This window comes from Dinoponera quadriceps, unplaced genomic scaffold, assembly GCF_001313825.1.
Source record: "Dinoponera quadriceps isolate SergipeBrazil2010 unplaced genomic scaffold, ASM131382v1 scaffold717, whole genome shotgun sequence".
In the NCBI taxonomy this organism is placed as follows: Eukaryota; Metazoa; Arthropoda; class Insecta; order Hymenoptera; family Formicidae; genus Dinoponera; species Dinoponera quadriceps.
In genome coordinates this window covers 900216-927496 of record NW_014555639.1, presented here as the reverse complement: position 1 = coordinate 927496, position 27281 = coordinate 900216, and the positions used below count along the sequence as shown (strand labels likewise).

Here is a 27281-nt window from a genome sequence, read left to right as displayed (position 1 = left end):
CAGACGCAGAGAGAGAAATGGCTCTCTCGTTAATATCTTCGCGTTAAACGCAAGAGAAAGAACACGGCTCTCCGCGTGACGCGGTGAAAATTCTCGCGAAAAGACGCGATCGCTTTTAGCGCCGCGGCGAGAATAGAAGCGTCTCGAGTTTCCAGGCAGTTGTCCAAGATTCGTGGGATAAAGCAGAAAAATCTCCAAGTACCCGATATCGAGTATGCATCTATCTTTGCGCGGCCGATAATCGATCTCGGCGAGGATTCCGACGAACGTTATCTACCGTGACGTCTCTCCGTAATATCCAACATTGTCTGTTGTCTGATTAAGCTTGCAAATAGATGTTTCATCGGTGTTTCACTTGAAATCCTTTTGCTCTGCATGATTAACGATTAAATCGACACAACGTTGCGATATCCTGTCGATGTACGTCGAACGGCAAGAGCTTTCGCACACTGATTGTAGTATAACCGTAAATGTAGGACTAGTAAACTTTAGCTGAAGAATCAGACGGAATATTGCTTTAGGATTGTCCTATCTGGAAGAAGACAGAAATGACCATAGAAATGACCACGCGGAAAAATTATTACTATTTCGAGACTCATATTCTTATATTTACAAGCAAGAATATGTCGTATTTTCTGAAGATAAAACTTGCTCTTACATGAAGAAATTCTATCTAGTTCCATTAAAAATATATATTCATGTTATTCAAGAACAATTTTCATGAATTGGGAGCGAGACATATTGGATAGATAGATCGATATCTTCAAACTAAGGATTGTATCAGCTTGATGATATCGTGCTTTAATATAAGATATATAAAGATCACATAAGATATAAGATCATATAAGATATAAAATCATATCAGATTATATATATTCATTCATTCATTCATATATATTTATATGAATCTTATTTATATAGAAAATATGAATTGATACTAACTTTGAATTGATATTAACTTGGTTTTTCGTATAGGATTCTGACCGAGTAACTAGTTTCATCGTAATTTTGCCATAAATTTATAAATAATTCAATTGGAATAAGTGAATATATATATATATAAATGATTAAAGCATAGAATATATATATATATATAATTAAAACAGATAAATATTTATACAAAACTTCAGAATTGCGTGCCTTAAGTTTTTTCCAAAAAAAAGGTCTAAAGACCTACAAAACGACGTTTTAAACGAGAAAAAAACCCCTTTAAGAGCGTCAAAGCAGCGTCAAAATTGCCACTCCGAAATGCTCTGATTGGTTCTTCAGCTTGAGTTTACGTCTTACATTTACGATTACGGCGATTTACATGCGAGAGCCCTAAAAATTCCCTTTCCGTCCGAACGTGTCCCGAGAGAGAAAGAGGAGACGAGTCTCCTCGCGAGGACAGCGTCTCGACGGTGTCTCGCGACGACGACGACGACGACGACATTCCGGTGAAGAACATCCGAAAGGGAAGCGAAATACACATGAGCGGCCACGCGTCGCGTCGCGCCTTTATCTCTATTTCCGTCCGGTGCCGCACGCGCACGCCAGACGTTTGTGCGCCGTTTTCAGCACGCGTCTCGACGCCACGCGACACCGTCGCGAACGGACGGACGCTTTCGAGTTTTCCTCCTGTTTTCCATGTCCGCTCTCGCCTGCATTTCGCACGCCTCGCGTCTCTTCGTGTCTTTTCTATGCCTTCGAGGCGTCCCGACGCCGCGGGAACGATTGGATTTTCAACATCGCCAGATGTCTTCGAGAGGATGCGCGACCACGTTGATCGTATTTGTGGAATTCTGCCGAAATACTCGCGTTCGTTATATCGAGCGACGATATATATACATCGTTGTTGTAATGTACACAGAACGGGCAAATTTTGGCGACTTGAGTGAAAGAGAGAGATAGAGGGGGAGCAAGAGACAGATGTATATAATCGATCTGTCTGGCAGCGACAATTGTTTGTATGAAATTTGCGGAACATCGAACGTTCGGGTCAATAAACCTGTATCGTTTGCAAATATCGTGATCGCGGAGGAAGGGAGGGGGAGGGAAAAACTGACGGATAAATCCCCGATAAGCAGACGTCGCCGTCTTCGCGCGCGCGTCGCCCGGATAATCCGCGAGAATTGACGCGACGCGCACGAATCGGCACGTGAATCGCGTGTTTACGCCGACGAGGCTCGAGGAGCGATGCGACGAAAACGGATTAAGCGCGAGGATTATTCAATTCGACCGTCGGATGTTATTTTTAACATGAAAGAAGTCCGTTCGACTCGGCATGAATTAATTCCTAACGCTCGCGCTTCCGCGATGATACTCGTTTCTTTTTGTCAGGAGAATGCACAGGGGTGACTTTCACCGAACTAATCGATGATCAACCGGCGAAATCGCCAACGGCAACCTCTAGCCGTGTAATTTGCCGCTCGACAATAATCACAAAACGAATGATGCTATATGTTAGCAAAATAAGGCACAATGAGTGAATGTTTGATGGAGGATCAAGTATAAGTTAAAAAGAAAGGACAGGAGAATTTTTCCTTCTCACTTTAAACCTTTAATGACAAAACGGATTTTCAAGGCGTCAAAACGAGTTTCAAAGTGTTTACCGCAATTCTTTAAAAACAGTTAGTAAACTTTATTATATTTTTTTCATCTATAAATCGACAGGGGAAGAAATTTCATGTTATTGCTTACTTTTCTTACTCATTTTGTGGAATACATGGACCAAAAAGAGCATAGAGTCGGATTTCACCTTATCATTAGAGAGTGAATAACAAACTATATTTTGTTTTCCATGTTGGCGATTCCGCCGGCGAATCGTCGATTAATTTGGTCAGAAATTGATGAAAGTCATACCGTAAAAATATCATTGAAAAATTCGGCGAAAGGATTCCACGAAGGCGTAATGGTCTCTTTTTTTCGGCTTATCCCTCTCGCGTTTCGCGAAGTACAATGCAGGATGCACGATATCCTGCGTAACAGGATACGGGAATAATGCTTAATCGACGTCGTTGTTAATCGAGTTAAACGGGAAGAAGAGAAGAAGAGAGAGAGGGAGGGCGGGAGAGAGAGAGAGAGAGAGAGAGAGAGAAAGACTCGGTCAGTTGGCCTTAATTGGCGGCGATTTTCAGCGCCTGATTCGTCGATGCGAGTCCAATTAGCGAACCCAATTATCGCGCACGTCTTCGTCACGCGAAATTATTCCGTTCGTCGCTATTTTCCATCCACGCCCGTTTTCCTCCGTCTTGGTGTCGCTCTTTTTACGTCACTCGCGAGGCTGTACCGTCAGACACTTAGTATCTAATGCGGGTTATCAAATTAGTATCATTAATGACTCAACACATAATGAACGAGATGATACACACGACGTGATGACCGAGTAAAAAATATAGCTATTGTATGACCGTGCCATACACGCTTATCTTGAAAAAGACGCGAATGATCGAATTCCTTTCGTAGGGAGAAACAAATAAAATATTATATATAAAATAAAATAATAACAAATCGACAAAGAGGAAAGATCCGTTGCAATTTAATCGATATAGGGCTATCATGACACTAGATCTCGAAAATTTCCGATTTGCGTTATCGGTGACATGTTCGCGCGTATCTCTGTTATTTTTTAAGCGATAAGAACGAACTACTACTGAGAGTGAATTGCTAATTTCGAGTTTCTCGCGCGATAAATCAAAGAGTCGACAGCCGATCCGGTCTTTAAACCCATATCGGACATTATTATGATAATGAATACAACTTATCTAAGGCACTAAGCAATAATGTAATCAAGATGCGGTAATTAGCACATCAAGTGGCGCAACTTACGAAGAAATCACGTCAGAGTGACTTAACGACGATTATTTCGTGATGATTAACGACGATTATTTCGTAATGATTATTTCGTGACATGGCTTATAGCTTTGTTCATGACAATGTCAATGACAGGGGAATACTCTATGATAAAACGGCATACTCACCTGATCGTTACGGCCAGCAGGACGATGATGACGCCCACCAGGACCATAGCGATCAGCACCCCACATATCATGTAAACACTGTCGGTGGGCGGATCTGTAAAAAAGAGAAGATTGTTTTGCTGAGCTTATTCGGCACGGAAGCGAAATTAAGAAGATAAAGGAGAAAACATACATTTCTCATCAAATTCATGGTTTCAAGGATATATCAAAGTCATAAAAATTCTTAAGTAACATGATGTCGTGCAGAAGGAAGTATTAAGATGTGCGATATGTACACTAAGAGAGGAAGAACTTAAGAAATGAAAATTATTTATTCGACAAGTACTAATAATATCGTTTATTTATATTGATATGCATACTTTTACAATGAGAAAAAATTGTCTCCAAATAGGAAAATACACGTATTTTCTGAAATCTATAATTTTTCACGTTTTACGAAAATAATTATTTATTTTATTTAAACAAAAGAATTGAGATTTTAAATATCCCAGGATATACCAACTGACAATAACATTAAAACAATGTTATAATTTCTCACTCAACAATGTAACTGTTATACACATATGTCATATTGCACTTGTATTGTTGCATGAGAAATTATAACATTGATGTAATGTTACTACTAGTTGGTGTTTACTGAAATATTATTGATACTTACCGAATAAATATTTTTTTATTTTTTAGATATTTCCTCTTGATGTATTTCTTAATATATGATGTTAGATGAATATTTTAAAAAGCGAATGTAAGTATCGAAGGAACAACCCGAAGAATTGGACATTCGAGTATCTAGAAATTCGGACAGCTGAAGATTTAAGTGCTCAAGAATTCCGATGTCTGAAAATTTAAGTACCGAAAATTCGACTATTTGCTTCAAGGATTGAAGGATATGAAGATTCGAGCGCTCTCACTGTTTGTGAACTGACAAGGATGCTCCGAAGTCACACAGCGGTCATGATGGAATGAATATACAAAAATAATGTCCAATTCGAGATTTTATCGAATGAGACAACCTTTCCGTCCACAGTTGTAATTTCGTGACGATATTAATCCAACCTTAATTTGATAGAAGCGGGAAGCCCGGTAAAATAATCGATATGAACCATTTTCATTGCGAATGGAATCCAGATTGAGGGAGGACGAGGATGGCGGTGGACCAACCGAGAACGAACTCGTCCGGCCGAGGAGGGTCGTCCTCTCGGCCGACGAAGGCCGAGCCACATTTTTCCCCGGCTTTTCTTGCCGCGAAAGAAGAAGAACTCGTCGTCCTTTCAAGTTCAATGCCACCTCCGAGCCCGACCTGGCGCAAAAGGGACCGCGGTAAGGGCGCCACCGCGGCGCGAGCCGTCTGCCGCTTCTCAAAACCGGCCGAATCGTCTCTTGACTTCTCTCGCGCAAGTGGAGATCGAGCGAATATACGCAGTATCCTGCTGGAACATCTCAAGAGAGAGAGAGAGAGAGAGAGAGAGAGTCGGTGAGAAGCGCGAAAACACGAACAGCTTCGCGTGACTAACTCGCGCAAACAATGCGCACACAAACACCTCACGCGGCTGAGGTTTATTTCGAGTGCGTTGTATATATAAATAAAATACGCTTCGATAATCAATAAACAATTTCTGTCGTGGTCCCGATGGGAAAATAAACGACACAATCGCGTTTCTCAATCCGCACCCCCGATCCGCATACAGAAAGAAAAAGTGCTCGATTCAAGTAAATAATTACTTCAATATTCCTTGGCAAATTTTTATTTGGATCAGGTAACATTTGATCTAAGTGAAATGTTTTCTACGTAAATTATCCGAATAAAATATTTATACTTAATCTAAAAATTTACTAAAGAATATTGGTATGTTGGAGTAATTATTTACTTGAATGTGGCACTTCTTTTCTGTCCATAGAAAATTCAGATCTAACTTGGATCCAGTCCGATTTCCCGAAATAATTCTGAATTCTAGTTGGAAAATCTATGCAAGTCCTGATTAAAAGTTTATCAATCTTCTAGTCTGATGTTCGATCAAACTGTCATTCGACTGACGATAGTCGCACGTGGCACGAAACAAGCTACGAATCAATTTCGATTACCTGGGTACCCAAGTCAATAACTGAGTACACAGCTAATTTCAGACGTTATTATTATCTGTTAGAAAATTGATCGTCGTTAGAAAAGTCGATCATTTATTAACATTTGAAATTATTCAGTTACTGAAAAAGTACCCGGATATTCGGGTATTTGGATAGTTGAAATTGATAGCACTGGTGCAGAGAATTATAAACGCTTTTTTCCATAATATAAGTATGCGCAAAAATTTATTGGAGCATTGCTCAATATATAAGAAACGGATAAAAAATTTCAAGATTGACATCTTTAGCTGTCGGTTAGTACAGATATTTATCTGATACAGAAACCACTATATCTTGTACGTACCAAGTAATTAATCCAAATAGAAAAGTTTCAGAGGACATTTTTTACCTTTTCAATCAAATATAGAGGTCCGTAAAGATACGAGAAGTTCGCAGAAAAATTTTTATACATCTTTGTTAAATTGTTGGTTTAATTGTTCGTTAAATATGGTAAAACATAATAGCACACATTCATCGCGTTCACATTTATGTCGCATTTACACTTACGTAAGAATCTATATGTACAAGAAATGTAAAAAGATTAGCGTGATTATGTCAGTGTTTATGTAACATAACATTTTGAAGATCGCTTCTACGCTATCGATGCTTATCAAGTTCGTCATTGACTTTGGCATCATCTTAATCTCACAGATAGTGTGTAATATTAACGCATTCGCAGCCGCTGATGTAGCGGTACGTCTTTTCATAAACTAAACTTGATTGCCGTCGACGTACTACTACATCTTTTGAAAATCTATAGCTGGTTGTCTCTGACGTAGTCAATATTGCGTTTTCTTATATTTTTAACCCAAATGAATCAAAATGAATCTTAACGGAATTGAAACTAGTTTTAACTTGAAAATAAAAAAAATTTGTTTACGTATGCAAGTATTGCAGAATCACCTTACACAAAGACAAATGTTTTCAACATTCTTACAAAAGAGAAATATTAAATTGCATTTTTATGCAAAAATATATAATTAATTTTCTTTCTATTTAATAATGTTTAATTAGCTTTATTTTCATGTAAAAAATATTCAATTTATTAAAATATGTGTGATCAATTTTAAAAGGTTTTTTAATTTTAACATTTCCTATGTTCATAATTTGATATTTTCTCTCGGATTTGTAATAGGTAAATTTTCTTTAATTTTAAATAACAAATAGTTATAAACATGATGTCTCAAAGCAAGTTTCACAGCTTTATTTTCATTTTAATGATAGAAGTCTGCGGCAACCAGCTACAAATTTAAGTTTGTTGTGTACGACTTCCGGAAGAAAATTGAAAAAATTACCAGCTTGCGAAAGTGTTAAATATCGCGAACATAAAATAAAAACTATAAAAACGATACCGACGAACCGCTTCGAAAATTTTTAAGGAAACGTCTCTTCCGAATTCGCTAGAAACGCTAAGTTACAGAAAAAGATCAGTCGAAACAACTTGAATCGAGTTAAACAAACTCAACGTCAGGACTGAATACGGCGAACCGATACTGCGCCAATATTTTCAGCAACGCTAGACGTCCACTATTAATTTCTTTCGTATCAAATTAGTCCACGATTTAGTTCAACGAGAGAGATCGATGAGATCGCAAAGCTGACTCGACAACACATTACCGGTCGTATTTATCATTTAATTTGCTTAATCTCCCAACCGGAGGTAGAATCGCTCGCATTGTGCGGTTGGATCAATCTCTTGATAGTTGAAGGAACATCCATATCGTACAACCACGTTCACACAACCACGTTCCAGTCTCGCCGACTAAATTTTACAGTTCAGATTCCTGCATCAGATCGTCGATTTAACTCGATTTTTGTCGAGTTTGACTCGAAAGATTACGGTTTTTTGCAAAAAAAAAAAAAAATAAAATTGTGTAACTCTGAAACTCGGTTCTTTTTACGTTCAGGACAGGCCAGACGGGACTTCCTGTCGAAAACTGCGACGTTTCGCACTCAGCTCCAGCTTGGTGCCTTTGTGATAATTGTTTGCCACGTCGATTCGCGGGGGGGAAGGGAGGTAGTTTCGCAGGCGCGTGTTTCGTAAATCACCGTAATATCCTGATCGTCATGATCGTCGACGGCGGTGGCATCGGTCTGCTCACGGATTGTTTGGAAGCTGTCCAGTTAACTGCGTATGTACGACACAGTCGCAAACAGAGCACAGGTTGCCGTCAGCTGACGCCGTTGGCAGACTCCGTAGTTACCTCGGCGACTCTCTTTTTCGGCCTCGCCCGGATATAATCGTCGGGGCGTTTCAGGAAATCCAAACGCGCTCGCGTCACCTGCGAGGACGCGGGACCAATTTTAGGCGCGCATGAAGCCGTCAAAACACGTCAGGACGCGTGATCGATCATCGGGAGCTGCGTCGCCGAGGCACTTCGGGGAAGTCGAGCTCGGAGTCGTCTCCGAGGACGACTCCGATCGATTTGCGCGAACGGCGAGGGGACGTCGTCGTAGTTGAAATATTTCGAGAAAATCATGCGATTTATACTGTATACACACGGAATACGGAGAGTTAAATTTAGAAAACACAAAGTGGAAGGAGAGAGAGTAACAGAGGAGCAGAGTCAAGAGCAGCGCCTCAAGGCTCCGATCTTAATTTAAAAAAATTGCAACATGAAATCGTTATCTTTAATGTTAAATATCGGATTAGTCGTCAAATTAGTGTGTTCTAAAGATCACAGTAATGTAATTAAACATTTAAATTATATACGATAGATGTAGAACAAAAGGGTGAATCTAATCATAAAAGAAGTGCTAAATATTAAACAGCAATTTAAAAATAATTTTAAATGTATATATACACAGAATGTTAATACGAAAGTTCGTGCTTACGATTTATATAGCGCTGTTTCTTATCCATTAAAGTGAAAATTGAAATTAACTAAAAATCAAATCGAAAAATACCAAACTATTTTTTTCTGTGATTCTTAATGATGAAAATATTATTAAATAGAATTCAATCAATCATACAATATTTGCCTATGAATAATGCGATAATGATTTGCAGACAAGTGTCGATTTAAAATTCCTTGAGAACTTTTGGATTTTTTCAGGCATAAACAAGTTCCCTGAGAATTCAAGATTCCAAGTAGTAAACATCTTGAATGAAAATAGAGAGAGAGAGAGAGAGAGAGAGAGATACAGGAAAGAATTTACTCACTCATGTCCAGTTTTTTAAAAGTTTCACATGCAATGTGTTAGTCATGAGCCATTCCGTATACCCGACTGGTACGATACCAGTAACTTATACTATTCAGAAGAATATGCTTCCTTTATTCATTAAGTGAGATAAGTACAAGCTTTGTGATAACTAACTCGTGTGACTTCTAGCCCCGATCTCCCCTATTATTCGTCGCAGAATTCCCCGACCGTACACGCAATAACAATCAACGTTTCTACCATTGTTTATTTAATCGTGAAATTCATTCCGAGGCGCGATGAAGTGCGCGATAACAAATTTCCACCACGGTGAGGAGCGGTAATTACACGGCGCGATTTCGCGCAATATCCACTTTCAAATCGGCAATTTCTCACGTTAATTGGAGCCCGTTAATTGACGGCAAAATTTCAGAAATTGCCGCGCCTGCCTCGCGATAAAACGCGATAATGATATCGAGCGCAAAAATCATGCGTTATATAAGGATTCATATTATCGGCGATACGTAACGTCATGTTCTACACTCGTTAATAATGCAAGAGCCTTCCTACAACGCGCAAGGACAACGCATTAAATGTTTTAATAACTAAAGCGAGCGACGCTAAATAAAAGAAATCGACTGACCTCGAGCGATATTACTTGTGTGTTACCCAAAAAACCGCGCGCGATTTCTCGAGTGTAAGATTCTTAGAGATACCGCAATGAAAACACTTTTCTAATACTATTCGCGATTATCAGGAAAATGAGAATTTTTCGAACTTTCGAATATTCTTGTCATGAGATATTTTGTTATATTAAGCTTTTACAATTGATGACTGAAACAAGATACAGATTTCGACATTTAGAACTTTTTCGATGTGCTCATGATGTTTATGTATTTCCTAGAAATACTTGTCATTTATATTATTTTTTACTGCATTATACAAATTCATAGATCTACATGTAACACACAAACACATATACTCTCGCATCTTTATACATGTATGTATACTACTTAAATATAATATTTAGACAGTTTAAAAATTACACTTATTGCAAACCAACATCAAATTTCAATCAAAACTTGCTATGTTAATCGCCATTTTGGGCCTACGACAAAGGACTTTTTTAAATTTCACTTGAAATTCGTCGTCATCATCGTCAGAAACTGTGTAAGCTTTCATGAATTTTCGAGAACTTTTTGTATCTGGCTCAGTTGGGCGGCGGTTGAATGTAGCACAGTTTATTATTATGAACCGAACGAGGAAAATGATTGTGTAGTCGAGGAACATGATGTGGCGGTGAAGGGGTTAAAGACAACGACAGGAAAAGAGGAAGCGAGACGGAGAAGCAGGAAAATGTAATATTTAAAATAAGAGAAGATACAACTAGCGGAGGAAACGGTGGAGAAGCTGCGCGATTGGTGAGCGACTGAAGAATTAATTTGGAGGAAATTGGACGGTTTATTGAATTCGGTTTCTATGTTTGGAGAGAGCGGGAGAGAGTGCAGCGGGCGAGAAAGAGAAGAGAATGCTTCGCGGTATGGCAATGGTTTCGCTATTGGCCGTTCACTTCGCCATTTCTCGATGTAGGACACGGTCGCCTGAATCACGTCACGGTATCAAAGACTAAAGATCTGGTCGCCGCGCACCGATGTGTCAGTTCCGTGTTAGTCAGTTCGTCGTCGGTGCAGCAGTTTAATAAATCGTTGTCACATCGTCTTTACATTTGCGTATATATGCATAGATACAAATCGACACGGTTGTATGTATTTGAATAAAGTCAGACAGAGCGCTCGACGGATTCTCGAGGATCCTTGAAGTCCCTCTGAAGTCCAAGAGGCCTCCTCTGTCAAAGTTCCGCGAGGATGTGAAAGACTTTTCAAGCAGTCTAAAACACCTTCAGACCTCGTAGCGTCAATTATCCTTGCTAATTTCCAAATATCACTCCGCACCTCGCGATATGCAGTAAAACATCCTTGGGAATTACCCTTTAGCATCTTCTACGAATCCTCACCGGCCTCTTTCATCTTCTTTTTATCCTTGTGTGCCCCATAAATTTAAAAGTATCCTCGGATACCTCGTGGAAACTTTAATCGTATCTGTAAGAACGCATTTATCGTATATCGTCATTAATTCATTTTCGCTAAATGTTTCCTGCATAATCACAGATTGTAACGTGTCACGCAGTAATAATCTACGATCTGAATCTCCAAGTTCAGCTATCTTATCTGTTATCTTAATTGATTAATCTCAAAATGGGCAAGTCGAACGTACGTCGAGCTAAACGGGGACATTCGCGGGCTTTCCCTCGACTCTGAATATCACTTAGATCGATATATATATATATAGACCGATATATTGAGCGAATCGCTCGACAAACGAAGCAACCTCTCAGTTTTCCCATCTCGTTCTAGCCACCTATTCAATCCGGCTGACTGGTGTTGCGGTAACACAGATCGGCGTGACGTGATTCGAACGTCGGATTCGCCGACTTACGCAACTCGTGAACGCGAATGGTGTTTTTTTCCGCGATTCCGCGCGTCGTCAGGAGTGACGATGTGCGCGCGTTGCGAACTCGCGGAAAATACCGGAAGAAGCGGACTGTCCGCCTCATTTTCCACAAATTCCCTCCTGACGTAGGCGGGATTGCGACATTTTGCGCCACTGCAAGCAACAGAGAGAGACTCAACCCTTTGCGTTGGAACGACGCATCCTAGACGTTGTGCTTTCGCAAGCCAAATGTAGTTAATCACAAATCTCACTTAATCTTATTATTATCTTTAATATTATTATTATTTATAACTATCTATTATTATTATTTTATAATAACGGATGTTATTATGCCTAATCACATTATTATTTCATAATAATGAAACACTTGAAAACATTCTGTGAGATTGAACAAAGTAGATGTAAATCTAGTTGCGATGTTTATTTTCGTTCTTTCCGTATGTGGACTTAAGGATGAATTTGCCCATTAATGTCATGTTTTCAGTGGCACATCAAGGCGGTTACTCATAAATATAGTACTTGTCAAGCAATATTACGTTCCTACATATTTATTTCTCTACCTAAATAATAAGTATTAATTTGAAACGAAGTTGAAGTAGTTTTTATACATATATATAATATTACAAATACAAAAATATTATTTTTTATTTTTCTTATTGATGCTATATAATTATTTCGAGTATTACTAAGTTATGAACTTTATACTGCTGTATTTTCAAAATAAAATGATTAATAATTCTGAAATTTATGCATAATGTCTGCATATTAGTCTTTAATATCATAGTAGTTTTTCATCAAAATCTCATTTTTAGTTTAGAAGATATTGAAAATAGGAGTTAAAAGCAGCACGCTAATTTCAATAATGAATATGTCAACTTTGCATATCTCAGTTCTCGAATAGTCAACCTTTCTCTAGTTGTATTATCAGTTAGATAATATTTCAATGTATATACAGTGCAAGTAGCGCAAGTTTCATCGAATTCTTATCAAATTCATTCATCACTTTACAGCCTCCTTCAAAATGGAGTGGCTTTTGATCCACGTTTCGATTTATTTTTGCGTATTTTTATACGTCAAACTTTTGTGTTACTTTTAAACGCAATGCAGATCAATTTGTCAATTTTTTCGTAATTTTCTCATTATTTTGACCAATGGACAATACATCCTTAGATATATGTGTCCGACGAGTGTGTCGAATAAATGCCAACGCAAAGAGTTAACAATGATCATGTACACAGAGCGATGCCTGAAAAACATTTTACGGGTGAAAACCTGTTGCGAGAAATCATCCTTCCAATCCTCTCGTTCGTCGGATTTGCCTTATCGAGGTGATTTGTGATCCCTAATGCATACTACGCCACCGGCGCCGCCGTCGTCTCTGCGTTAGCCCTATTTATAACAGCACAATCGAGCCGTTAGATTATCCTGTTAAAAATAGTAGCAGCTCTATCGCGGATAAGACGCTTGTCGAGCGATAAATCCGCAAATAACTCATTAAGCCGGTACATGTATATCGCGACGAGACAGTTCCTCGTACGAAGCGACCAGACATCATGAAATCCCGCCGATGATGGGCCGGTTAATCAACATCGGCTGTTTAATAATTAACGAGCGACTTGATAAACGCGATGCAGAACGATCGAGAATGTTAGGGCACGAAGACCTGCGAGAACTTACTGCACGAAAAAATCACTGAATTTTCCGTTGCTTAGGTAGAACATTTTTGTACGGTTTGTATTACAAAGAGAAAAAAGCACACTAAAGTATCTCTCGTCTGACATTCTGTCAAACGTTCAGTTGAGCCTTTTGACTATCTCGTATCTGACAAATCCCGATATGTGTGGATAAAGGTTTTAATCTCCATGTAATAAAATGGGGACCAAACGAAAACTCGGGAACATAAAACGATATCTCTGTTATCGCGACAGAAAGCACACAGAAAAAAAAAAGATCGGCTTCAGCAGCTAAATTAATAATAACATATGGACACTTGAAACTTTAACAGCGTAAGCAATTTTAATTGCTGCAGTAGCAAACTCTTTTGTTGCGAATGCCTATAAATTTCATGCTCTAAATGGTTTGTCGTTCACCGACAGTCCACGTTGTCCTAATACGAGGCAAATTTAATTCGTCAAATAACGATCTCTCACAATAATTAAACACTCAATTATAAATTGAATAAATCAAATGAATCGCGCACGTCATTCGTCTCATGCACAGTAAAATTGTATTTTGAAAACGGTCTATCGGAATTTTTGTGTTACTTTGACAAAGTGAATATGTTAAAAAGTAATATATGTTACATATTCCCCGTATTAAAACAACGCGACAATTTCAGTGACCGTTTTTAACACAAAACTTCTAACCGTGTGGTAATGATCAAAGTACCCCACGATTACGTTTCGCTGTAGAGTCAAAATATCAGACGGTCTGAATGGAAAGTTCAGTGTGAGCCATCGGCGGCCTAAGCGACGCGGGACGTGTTAATGGCGGTGTAATGATCGTCACGAGAAGTAAACGCGTCAACGTCAACGGTACCCATCGACAATGAGAGCACAATATGCGATGAATCATTGGTCCAGCCCAAAACGGACGCGAAGGTAAGCATCTCGCTGACGCAAGCGTGACGCAAAATTCATTTTCCCAATCAGCACCGTCTTCCGGTCTGTATCTCCGTGTATGCTATGCGCGTGTGTGTGTGTGTGCGTGTATGTGTATATGTGTGTAAAAATAGGTGAACATCTAGCAAAAAATAATAGTTCTAATTTAACAATTTCACCCACTCAAATGTGTCGCAGAGTGTTTGTTCCCAATGTATGATCTGAAAGCAAGAAATATAGATTAATGAGTAATGCAGGTGTTGTCTCGAGGTATGCCAGTTCCCATACTTCTGTGACAAATGAATTTCGCGCATTGAGAGACCCCACTCCCCCTGAAAAATTTCGTTAGATTCATTCAGTTGTCGCTGCATGCGACGTTATAAATATTCTAGTAAATTCGCTTATTTTTCCAATTTTCAGGTTGAAACGCTTTTAAACTGTTAAATTAACCGGAGAATAGTCAGCTTACTTTTTTTTTTTTACATAAACGATCATCTGGGGTCATTTCTGACCGTTGGAGTACGAAAGGACCTTAGATGACTAGTCCCAGGTTAAAACTTTCATTGGTTCGACTTAACAGGCTCCATCTATTATCTCATTTCGATCCACCGTGCATCCCGGCGAGAAGAATGCCGAAAGATTATCTTTTCACGGGTAAGCCTCTGGCCGGACGTCGGCGCCGATCACGAGGAATTCCGCGATTCCGCAATTCCGCACGGCAATCTCGAGACACCTTGCGCGCGTATAACTGTAAAGACGTTTCCTGGTAGGCGTCGTGGGTGACGCGACGGCTCGATCTGTGCACATTGATTGATCTGTGATTAGCTGACTCTTTTTACCGGCGACTCCGCGCGTGAATCACGCGCGTCCGCCGCGAGTCCTGCTATTGTCCATCGCACTCCGTTCGTCTCTCGCGAGAAAAGGAGACAATTGCTCTCCGCGTAGAACGCATTGTGTCGTCTTGGTTCGCGCGTCATTCATCTACATACGGAAGCGAATTCACGGTCTTTTCCTTCATTTTCTTCCTTCTCTCTCACTCTTCCTCTCTTTCTGCTTCTCGCTTGTTATTCTCGCGATTACGCGAGGCGCGCCGAGCGCGACGCAGTCTCGAGACAATTTTCACTCGGAGATTCAAGCGACAAAGGATCCCTCATTTATTATCGGCCTCCCTCTTTTCCTCGCTTTCTACCTTTGTATCGCACGATTCATCCTCGCGCTATCTGCACACGTAGATCCCTTTCGAAGCCGCGAAACGCTCGATTAGCGCGGGCGACGCAGGGGGGAGGAGAAGTTATTTTCGCGAGACAAAAGAGGAGCCTGGGTCGGGGAGAAGAATTCGAGTCTGATGAACCGTCGGCCGGCGTGTTTACGCGTGCCTGGCTGGCCGTGGAGATGCGGTTAGTTAGTTCATCGCCGGCGCTGTGCATTTCGCAGCCGGCAATGCACTCTCTTTGAGCCGCAGCCAAGGTACATCTCACGACGCGGTGCGCTGTGAGATTGGTACGTTGCATCTGCGTCAGCGTGTTTTCTCGATAGCGACGCAAGAGAGAGAGAGAGAGAGATGTGAGAGTCGACGGAGTTCATTCGTCGCCCGTTGTCTCTTCGTCCGTATCTTCGAACGGTCTCAGGATGTTCTCGCAAAATTCACGTTAATTTCACGTAAATTGTTTCACGTTAAATTCTGTGAAATTAGTTGAAACGTTAAGGCTTCATCATCGGCTTGTTACGCAAGTTGCAGTCCGTCTGATAAGATTGTGACCGATACAGCTTTTAAACTATCTGTTAAAAAAAAAAATGAGAGAAATTACATATGTACCGCAGAATCAGTACTACAACTCTTTTATATTAATAAGACGTCCATTCACCGATCATTGTCAATTATTGCCTGACACCTTCGAAGCATACTTTCTACTAATTTTACGGCACACTCTCGAGGTAAAAATAGCCACGTTGAACGAATCTATTTCATCGTGTACACCTTTTTTCCCCGTGCAGCTTCATCTTCGTCAATGCTCCGACATTTTCAATGGACTTGCGTCTGATAGCTAGTCTAGTGTTTCGACGTTATTTTCTTCTTTCAATTGGGAACAAAAACGACTCCAATATTTCGAGTAGTTGTCTTCTCAAAGGACCCGGTCTTGATTTTTCGAAATCACTTCTCGGCAAATAGTATTAGTGCTCACTGGTAAATTTTATCGTCGTTCAAATTCTTCATAAGGTAGGCGAATTGAATCACAGGGAGAATCGGATCAATGTAAACCCGGAGACAGTTGTGGTTAGTTTTTGTTTCAAACAAACTGCTTTATCGTGCCGGTTACTTCCGTGTGCTTCCACCACACTCATTTAAAATAAAAGAACTAACGACACTGTCTCGAAGCTTATATCGATCCGATTCGACAACTCCGGGATACTAATCGTTAAATAAATCGTTTTATTAGACAGAAATTTGTAATTGAAATTAACGTTAACGAGTAAATTAATAAAGACCAGTGTGATAAATGATGAAAATTCACAATAAATGATCAATTAAAATTAATAAATGAATTAACGTTAATTGACGTCTTTTCTATGTAATAAAAGCGGCGATTTTAGGTTTGTATTTTTCTCCGCGATGTGAACGACCATCCTTCGAGCGGAAATAGAAAAAAATCCAATTTCAGGCCCGACGTTTCGCTTTAATGTGGAAACCGCGAATGGATTTTAGCCGGGCTTTAACCAGCCGCGCACGCTCGCTCGCGTGCGCGCGCGTCACAAGTTTATCGCGGCCGCGTCGTAAATTTCGGCCATAACTCAACACCTCGCGCACGCTATCGCTTACCTAAACGCTTATTGTTGTTAAGCGATTTTGTACGGACGACGGCAACAATATTAAACGCAGACTACGGCGGTTTCGCGGAACCGTCCCGAAACCGCGACCGCGATAAATCGATCGATAATACGAGGACGTCCGAAGGACGCGCGACCGTGACTTTACTCGCGGGACTTCGAGCAAACAAATTCGTTAATACGAAGTAACAATATATCGGGACAATGTATGATTACCGACTGTATTAAATGGAAACAGCATCGGTCGTATGTATCGAGAAATCCACTTAGTTGAGCCAACAAAATTCTTGTTTGGATATGGGCGAACAAATGTTTTGATTATAAGAAGCAAGGTTTGATTCTTGGATTGAAAGGTTCAAGGAACCGGATTTTTGGTTCGGAGGACCATAATTTTATAACCAAAGCTTGGTTCTTATATAACCAAAACATTTATTTGCCCACATCCAAACGAGAGTTTTGTTGATTCAACTAAATGGGCTTCTCAGTGTATAAACTAACATTTATCGAGCGATGTTGATTTATCGATTATTAATATTTATAATCTATACAAGGTCCCCTCACTCCCGTGGCGACGTCTCTTAACAGGGAATTCCTCGGTTCGAGTCGATCTCTCTTTCGCGAAATTATCGGCGCAACGATCATTCTCGAGTGATAAGCGATGGAAAAGGACTTCCCGCTAATTGAATCTCGCGTAATCAGACGCACGCAGAAAGTAAGTTTTTCTTCGCCGATTCCGGTGAAGTTTATGCTTCGATAAAATTTCAAGCAGTCTTCGAATAACGCGGCAGAAATGGGAAATCCCGTATTTACGTACGTTCGAACAAACTGTCCCTCTATGTTAATTTAGAGTTGTATTAGTTGATACTGCTGAAAAAAAAATTATATTAATATTCATCTAACCTCGGGACATGCATATGCGCATCATTCGAGCAATTAATATTAATGTTAAGATAATTATGTAATAACGTTGCGATAACGGCAAATAACGGAACGTGTGTCAATCATTATACACACACGATAAGATACGCAATCAATATATTTAGCATTTGATCAAACGTTTCCTCCCTCTCTCTCTCTCTCTCTCTCGTCGTTGCTCTTTAGTTTTGATAACGTAATGTTTTAAATAAGAAACCGCTTATCCCCAAGGCTTCGTGTGACGTTGCAGTCGCGGGAAAGAGCCATGACGAAACTGTCTCGTTGCGGACTGATTATTAATATTCAAAAATTAAACAGTTACCTTTAACGGGATTATTTATTATCATTACTTCCTCGAACTTCGTCACTATTATTCAGCGTCAGCTATTTCCGACTTCTAAGAATCTATATTTAACGGAAGAATCACGTATTATACACGCTGGGTAAAGTGTGCATTTCTCGTTGAAAATTAGATTACTGTTACTGATTACTGTTCGTCGAAGAAGATAATTAATACGATCATTTTCTTGTTTGTAGCCGATAAAGTTATCACTATTATATTCTTATCATCATTATAATCACTCACACACATTATCATCATTATCGTAATTATTATCATTTATGTTATTTATTTATTAACGAGGATTCATTCGACAAAAATTGAGAAAAAGGAACAAGAAGAAATTCGCAAATTGAGAACTGGAGAAAAAGATGATTATAATATAATTATTGTTACCTTTCTTGTTAAGAAAATTAATAAGGCTATTAAACAAAAAAATCTGCGTTTCTTTCTTGATTAATCTTTGGATGAAGCGTACATATGAAATATATTCTCGCGAAAAGACACGGGGGAGCTGATCGGCGGAAACGCGAATAATTAGAGCGAAGAGCCTCATTATGTCAACCGGCATTCCTGACGTCTATTTTCGCGCCGCTTTCGTTCAATAAGGATCGCGTCGTGACCTTTCCGACCGTGAATTGCCGTCCGTCTGACCTCCACCGCGACCCAGATCCGATCGAGGCGCCGATCGACGCCGAAAATGCTCTCGATCCCGCACGCGCGCGCCTTCCCGCGGCTCTCCGTATTCTCGTCGCCGTATTTCGCTCGTTGAGTACCATATTAATCGTCATTACGAACGCCGTGTGTCACACGTTACCGTGATTGTCGCCGTAAGATCGATTACGAGACTCATCGGGCACGGGCTTAAGTCTTAAGTAATTGCACTTTGCCATCGTCGCGTCCTTTGAACGCCTCTTCGCCGATGCATCTTTGTACTAAGTTCGATAAAGCTATTCTTATTACTATCGTTACAAGTGATGATGAAATTAGTGGTAATGAAATTGGGATCAAGTTAAATATTAAATCATGAAATTGGTGCCCTGATAAAACTAGCAGCTTTCGCCGTGTCAATTTCGTATATACGGTATTCGACGATGAATCTGACACAGTCCATCAGAATTGATCATAATTTATCATATAGTATCAAAGGCTCGGAAAAATGCCGTCTCTTCCTTCAATTTTTCCGCGATTCTTTCCGGTTTCTTTTCGTGAAAAACGCGGAAAAATATTTCCCCCCCCTTTTCACGGATTTATTCAGTTTCCGCGGAAAAATGGAAAAAGGCGATTTTTTTTTACTACAAATCGCTACACCGTAATTAATTTGGAGACGGGAAGGAAACCATATGAGGTTACAAATCTCAATATCAGATTGAGAACCACTAACGAGGATCCGAAAGTAATCGGATTTACGGCCTGCTTTCTCTGTCATTAACGATTCGAGAATACTCCGAGGGCACTCTCGATTCCGTCTAGCCGACTTATTTTCTCGTCGGGGTCTCATTTAGAAAATAATATTCGCGATAAAGCCGACGATCGGTGGGCCAATTAACTTATCGCCGGGATATTTTCCGTCCCGCACGAGGGAAGTCACTCGTCGGAAGAGACTCGTCGATTAAATTACCGCTCCGGCAAATTGCACAACAAACTCTGTAATACACAGCGTCTTATCGCGATCGCGCAAATCCTCCCCTCTATTTCAGCGATTAAACCGTAATTAAGCACCGCCGCGTTGATCTCGTTGCGCTTGTGGTAAATCAAATAGATTCGCGAGGGGGAGATTCGGGAACGCGTTCGCGAAATTCAACAGAATAATTCAACAGTGATATATCCCGAAAAATTGAACTCCGCTCGCAGCGGAGCTTTATTTTTCTTTTCCCAAACGACACGTAATTGCGAAGATGATAAACAGCATGTATAATTCCTGATAAGAGCACCGATTTCGTAGGCGTGGCGGTTTCGCAAGACCGATCATTCGTCGCTTTCTGTTTCTTCCTCTTGCACGACACGGCCAGTACGAAAGGAAATAATGGAACTGATGACAAGTGTTCGAGGGCGTGTATCTCGATGATGACACTCGATGATGAATCAGAGCATCGATTATGTTGCGGGTACGTTGTTAATCGGTGAAAATGTCGGAGCGAGAGAGATGCGTGAGATGTATGAAGAAAATCTAGATATCAATTGAATGAAATTTCTCTCTTTACGTCAGATTAGAGAGCGGAGAAAATAAAAATAAATAGAGACACACTTCGCTGCGCATGCAATGAGAGGAGACTCACCGAGATGTGACAACGAATATGGATCTGAAACAACAAAAAGAAACAGACACGATTAGACCTCATGTGGACTCGGGTCGCCACGCGGACCTGCGGATGTTTAATTAACACACGCACGCACAGGCGCACCTCTCTCGCAGTAAACCACGATAATAAAACACAAAGCACCGTAGTTCGCTTCGAACGAAGACAACGTGAGCCCACAATTTCCCAGAGAAATTAATCAATCAATTCCATTGTACTCCCCAGATTTCTTACATAGAAAAAGGCTGCCGGATTCGAATAAATCATTATATTCTGCTTAGCAAATTTTTATTCGGAAATAAATTTTACCCGAGCCAAGTAAAATATTTGCTCGATCCAAGTAAAGTTTACTCAATTCTTTAAGGCCCAATATATATTATAATGCACATTAACTTTGAGCCTTCCCTAAATTTCATCTATTGGTAAAATAATGGTTCCATCGATATAATATCATCTATCCATCCTAAATGAAATTATATTCTCCGTCCATGAAATAGTGTCTTTCCAGCTGAAGGCCAATATATGCAATCGCAGAGCAAAGTCGCTCGGATTTATATAAAGTTATTTGTGGAAAAACGAAAGTATATTCTATTTATAAAAATTTTGTCCGATGTTCTTCGATTATGTTATAAATAAGCAGAAAATAAGTTTTTTTTTTTAAATAAAACAATTTTAATATTTCCTCACTTTTATAGCTTAAACGTCCAATGTACATAATTATATATATTCAAACAATCGTAATTCTCAACGGCCAATTTTTATTCGGATAAAAAAATTTTCACGAAAAACTCTTTAAAACGATCTTATAAATTACTATATTTTATTCCAGTGAAGTCGATATATAGACCTTAAAGAGTTAATTTAAATAAAAATTTACCAATCAGTATTGGAGTAATTATTTACTCGAATCTGATATTTTTCCTGTGTAGAGCGGAATTTTATTCGGAAAGCAAAGTGGCAGCCGAGTCACTCGATTTCGAATATAATTATCGATTGTGAATGACTTTTCATTCATATACAAAATGAGGCAATAACTATTACCGCCTTGAATATCTTCGAAATATGAGATAAAAGAGAAAAATTCACTTAACAAAAATTATACTGACATCAATGATCATCACTTCGAAGACTTTCTTTAAATGCACACTTTTTTTATCTTCATCTGGTCGTTAATAAAGTATTTTTATTTTCCGAAGATATTTAAAATGGTAATCATTATTTTCTCACCCTGTAAAATAAATTTTCCACTTTGAAATGTTCAATGAATATGTTTACTCGAAATGAAGAGTAGGTCTGATGCACTCCATCATCACAAGAACAAACTAATCAATTGAAACGTTCGTATGGAGTCAGATTCTAAGCTGGAATGAAACATTCACTGTTACCATTCCGAGAGAGATAGTATTTCCACAATCGCTTCAAATAAATGTTCGCTTGTTTGGAGTAAAGTTTAACTCCAAGAAATTTAAAGAGCACGTCCTCTATATAATTTTATCATATTTAATTTTACTAAATTTTACTGACTCCAAAATTTACGAAATCTTATATATTTCAAATAATTTTAATGATACAGAAGTGTAATTGCAAATATTCAGTCTTATATAATAATTCTATCATACATCATCGATCTCGTAATGACGACATCGCGGATGACGCTATTAAATTCAGGCGCGTATTCTTCGAAAGTGGAATCGATTCATCCTCAGCAAAAACATCGGGGCGCGCAATGATCTCCGGATTACGAGTGAAACGTCTGGATTCGCTCACGGGGATGCCGTAGCGCACATGTTAATCAACTACCGCGACGGACGATCAATCGACCGTGGCAGATGTCAGTGTTTTCGGCAAAAAGATTCGCGATCGATCGACCACGGCGCTTAGTCACCGATCCACCGTTCGCCCGTCGCTTCGTCCGCGCGATTGTCTCCTTCTTCTCCTTTCCTTCCTCCATCTCCTCTTCGATTTTTTTCTTTGTCGAGGATTATTATAGAACGCGTGGTCCGTACGTTCAAGGCCCGGCATACCGAATCTATTGACGCGCGTTACGCGAAGCGACGGGGAAAATCTTATTTATAGATTAAGCCGCTCCCCGTCTTTTCCAGGAGGAAAGTAAAAACAATCGGAAACGATCGATAGGGGATCCGCTTTCCTTGAGTCCGGTCGCTCCTCAGTGACGTCACTTAGTAAACGTTTTATGCGGGCGGCCATTCGATAATCGACCGGGCCGAACCTTAGTTAGCCAAAAAGCAGAATTAGCTCCGATCGCCTATCGACGTCAGTAGGTGTAAAGACAACACGTGTGCGATCGAGAGCGATCGAGTTACGCTCCTGCGATAATCTATAACGCTAATGATGTAACACGTGACAATGCGTGATACTTTGCATTCCTGTGTAGATGTTTGAACTCATTCTGTAATTTGTTTATTTTATTTATTTATTTTTTCATTCATAGGAAAACATTAACCCTTTAGTATAAAGCACAAATTTCAATCTGACGACATATACATATAAAAGAGAATTTATTGACAAGAATAAATAGAACGTTGCAATATAAAAAATAAATGGTTATATAGAAGCAGTTAAACAAGCGTGGCTATGCACAGCTTTCAAAAACCGAACAGTGTAATTTATTAGAAAGAATTCACACAAGATTCTAGCCATTATAAATTTGTTCGACCTAATAAATGTTAGAGGAATGTCATCGATACTCATAGATGTGCATAAATATGCGCCGTGCATGAATACAAAAAGGATGATTTTCGCGAATAATAAATAAATGAGTAAATAAATAAATAAATACGTAAAACTAATAACGCCACATCAACAAAACAAATAATTTCATAATTCGCCCGGTCCAAATAGGATTTCTGGGATCCGGTAGCTAATTAATCCGTGCTAATTAATATTTCGGTGCGCCACGCGTGCAACGGTGAACGTTACACGACTCGCTCTCCCTCCCCTGGCCCGCGTAACGTTTGGACAGCGTATAATTGAATTATCCGTCGGGTCCAAATCGAATGACGGTGGTCTCGCAGAGCGCGCTAATTAATATTAATTTGGTGCAGCCGATCGCCGTGCGACTCTCCCGCGGCTGACGTCTTCCAGGTGGTACTCACCAGCTGCTGTCGATCTTCCTGGTCTAACAAACGAAATTGTTTTCGCACACGGCAACAGGTGCGGCTCGTTAATAACCCGTCGATGTTTCGGAGCTTGCGGCAACGAAATGTGGAATAAATGCCGACAAAAGAAAGAGACACAAAGTCTCTGTAATACATATAAATGGTGGCCATTGCATAATTGCAGCTGGACGCTTCCGTGACATGTTTTTCTCGTTTTCGCCAGTCAGGTGTTCCTATTGTCAGGGTCAGTTTAGTGCAGAGAACGATAATACCGTGCCCACGATATCCGAGATGTGCATTCTCACATGAGTCTGCCTCGCAAAAGAAGAAAGAGGGAGAAGAAAACAAGTGACAATGCAACAGCGAAGGACAATAAGAGCCAATTGCAGGTCTAATTTGCACTTGTTTCAAGTGTATTACGCACGTAAGTACAAACTGTTTTGTATCATCGGATCGTTTCGACCATGCATTGTGATCATCCTTGGCCGATACTACAAATTAAAACTGATTACAGGTCCAAATTAACGGAATAGAAATCTCGTGACGCGTGCAGAAACGAATAAGTCATACTCAAAGACTTCTGGTCCCTGCTGCAGTCATCTTGCTTGATGACGCCAGAAACGAGAAGACGTATTCCCAAAATTCTTGCGAAATACGCTGAAAGGATGTGTCCATAAAATGACACTCGTGGCCGATTGAACACATTTGTAAAATATGCCGAAAACTTTCCTTTTACTTAGTCGGCCAATAAATAACATGTAAAATTAACACGGCATGCAACCTTCTTTTTTAGCCTACCTTTTCTCAAGATCTTGTCGCGTTAATTTTAGAGCTATTCATTGACTGTCAAAGTAAGAGGAAAGTTTTCGGAATATTTTGCAAGTGTGCTCGATTACAAGTATCACGCAAAGAAAAAAAAGTGTTAGAATATCAAGTAAACATAACTGCCTGCTATTCAACCTCTCGAATCAAGTAATATTCTTATCAATTTAAATATATTTTAATAACTCTTATAGAGTAAATACTTACTTAAATACAATAATGTCTTAATTTGTAAATGAAATTACTGAATATACTGAACGTAAGCATAAAATGATTAGATTTGAAAGATCATTTATCAGAATTATATAATATTCCTTTTCCATTAAAGAAACCTAATAATGTTAAAATTTGATTTTGCTGTCCAGATATTTTCTAAAAATAAATTCTGATATTTTCAATATTACGAATTTAACATTTGTCGCAATTCTTCTAACACATACAAGTAAATGTCTACTTATACGAAGGAAATATCATATTGTACCCAGTCAATTATATTTCTACTTCTAATAAATATTTGCCAAGGAGAGTAACCATTTCACTCGAATCAAACAAATATTACTTGAACGGTAGAACTTTTATTTCAGCGTTGACATGTCCTTTCATTTCAACCTATTCCACAATAATTTCGAGCGTATGTTCCTCAATTAAAATCGTTGCAGCAAGGAAAGTCTTAATTCAAAGTGGGTTATTTGACGTCGATAATCAATGACCACCCTTCCCAGGTAGGTAGACTATTCTCTTTCAGAATCCCCGGAGTATATGAAAATACACTCGGACGTTCCCCGAAGTTGTCGGCGATCTTGAGAAACGGCCGAGCCGATCTCCGACCGAAATTTCACCGGCGACCCGAAGACCGTCCGCTCATCGGCCGCCGTGGCGATTTTCATCGAAGCTGTTGAATTGGGTTGCAATGGCGATCGAAAGAGGGGAGGAGGTGGTTCATGCGTCACGAAGACACGCGTGCGTCGCTCTAAAAGCCACGGGTTGCCACCCTAAATGCTGCGACTATTTTCGAGCCGTGGCCTGGCAGTCGGTCCGCGAGTTTATATCCGAATGCACGAGGGCGAAAGCGGCATTATTTTCGGCTGCACGCGACTCGATTTACTCCCGAGTTTCTCGTGTCGATCTGCAGCGAATCTCTCTCTCTCTCTCTCTCTTTCTCTCGCGACCGAGAGAATACCGGAGGAGATCCGGAAACGAAACCGTCGATTCGAACCTTGAACCATTTCGCCGCTGAAACAACACACCCCACCCACTCAGTCTCCCTTTTCATTCCATCCGACCGAAATTGTAGATTCGAGGGAACACCATCGGTTGTATTTATACTCACGTACGTCTATTATTACGACACGAGACGTCCGAGAATCGGGGAAAACTGGACAAGAAGAGAAGATCTCGAATTCGACGGAGGGACTTGCGCTCTCGCGAGAGAGACGGTGCTTCTCTCGAGAGATCCTTCCCTTTCGCACATGAATAAGACTTTGTTATCGCGAGATCGGTGCAAGACAGCGTCGTATGCGACGTACAGCAGATTTTGACGGTGGTTGTGATGAATTTATGATGTACTTGCGAATATATACTTGTTTTAAGTGTTTCATAAGTTTATATATCCGCAAGTACATCATAAGTTCATCATAAGTTCACCATAAGCACATCAAAAGTATATTTTCAACTCCAGTATAGCACTTCAATCAAGAATATGAAATTAAAACGCTAAAACTAAAGCTTCCGTTTTTTCGCTCCAATTTTTTATTCAAATTTAACTTTTCTTCGATAAAGTTGATAACATTCTCGAAGAGAGAGAACAATTTCTTCTTTTGAGTAAATGATAATAGAGCTTTTCTGATATTTCTGATGAGTACATTTTAATACTATTATCGAGAACATATTCTTCGTTCAAGATAACCATTATTGAAGGGAAGACAAACAAACCGAGTAATTGCTTTTCCTCGCGGTACAAGTAATACATTTCTGTGTGTTGGCACAGTGATATTGAGAATTTCCAATCAGGAGCATTATCTGTACATCACGACTGTTGATAAATTGACGAATCGGCAACGATTCACCAAAGCAGCAGTCATAATGCATAAATATTGAAAAATAAGGCGTGTAGTCGGGAATCTTCAATGTGCCTAAAGAATAGAAGGTAGAGAATAGGAGATAGAGAATAGGTGCCTAAACAGTAATGGAGTCTGCTGTACAATAAGGACCGTCTACAATAGCCGTAAAGTACGCAGCCAGACGTAAGCAGTAAGCTAATTGACCAGCCACAGTCGATTGTTCTTGGACTGTAAAAATCCAATTGGTCAATTAGCTCACCGCTTATGTCTTACCGCATACTTTGCAGCTATTGTAGACGGACCTTTACGTCACGACCGCGGCCGATATCGCGTTCTCCGTCGAGGCGAGAACTTGAATAATGATTATTGTTATTGCACGGGGAAGTTACTATCGCTGCTTTGTAAATTAAATCGCGCTGTTCCGATCGTATTTGTTAGTAAACAACATCGTTATCACGACCGTCACTAGCAGCAGCACCGTCGCCGTCGACGGCGACCTGTTATTGTTTAAAAGGCGGGAATCGCCTCGAAATCGAAATGTGAAACGAAGTTGTGTAAACTCGCCGT

At 39.8% G+C, this 27281-nt stretch overlaps 1 protein-coding gene across 11 annotated transcripts in view; it reads right to left on the bottom strand.

Annotated features, from left to right (window-relative positions):
- Positions 1–27281, bottom strand: part of LOC106745013 — a 106161-nt gene that overhangs the window by 12026 nt on the left and 66854 nt on the right. For 9 of the 11 annotated variants that reach the window (XM_014620217.1, XM_014620215.1, XM_014620224.1 and 6 more), the window contains 2 exons: positions 20693–20716; positions 3960–4053 (listed from right to left, as the gene is read on the bottom strand). In XM_014620217.1, the coding sequence (XP_014475703.1) occupies positions 3960–4053; positions 20693–20716 (118 nt within the window). The remainder of the gene's footprint in view (positions 1–3959; positions 4054–20692; positions 20717–27281) is intronic. The other 2 variants (XM_014620221.1, XM_014620223.1) reach the window with 1 other exon arrangement.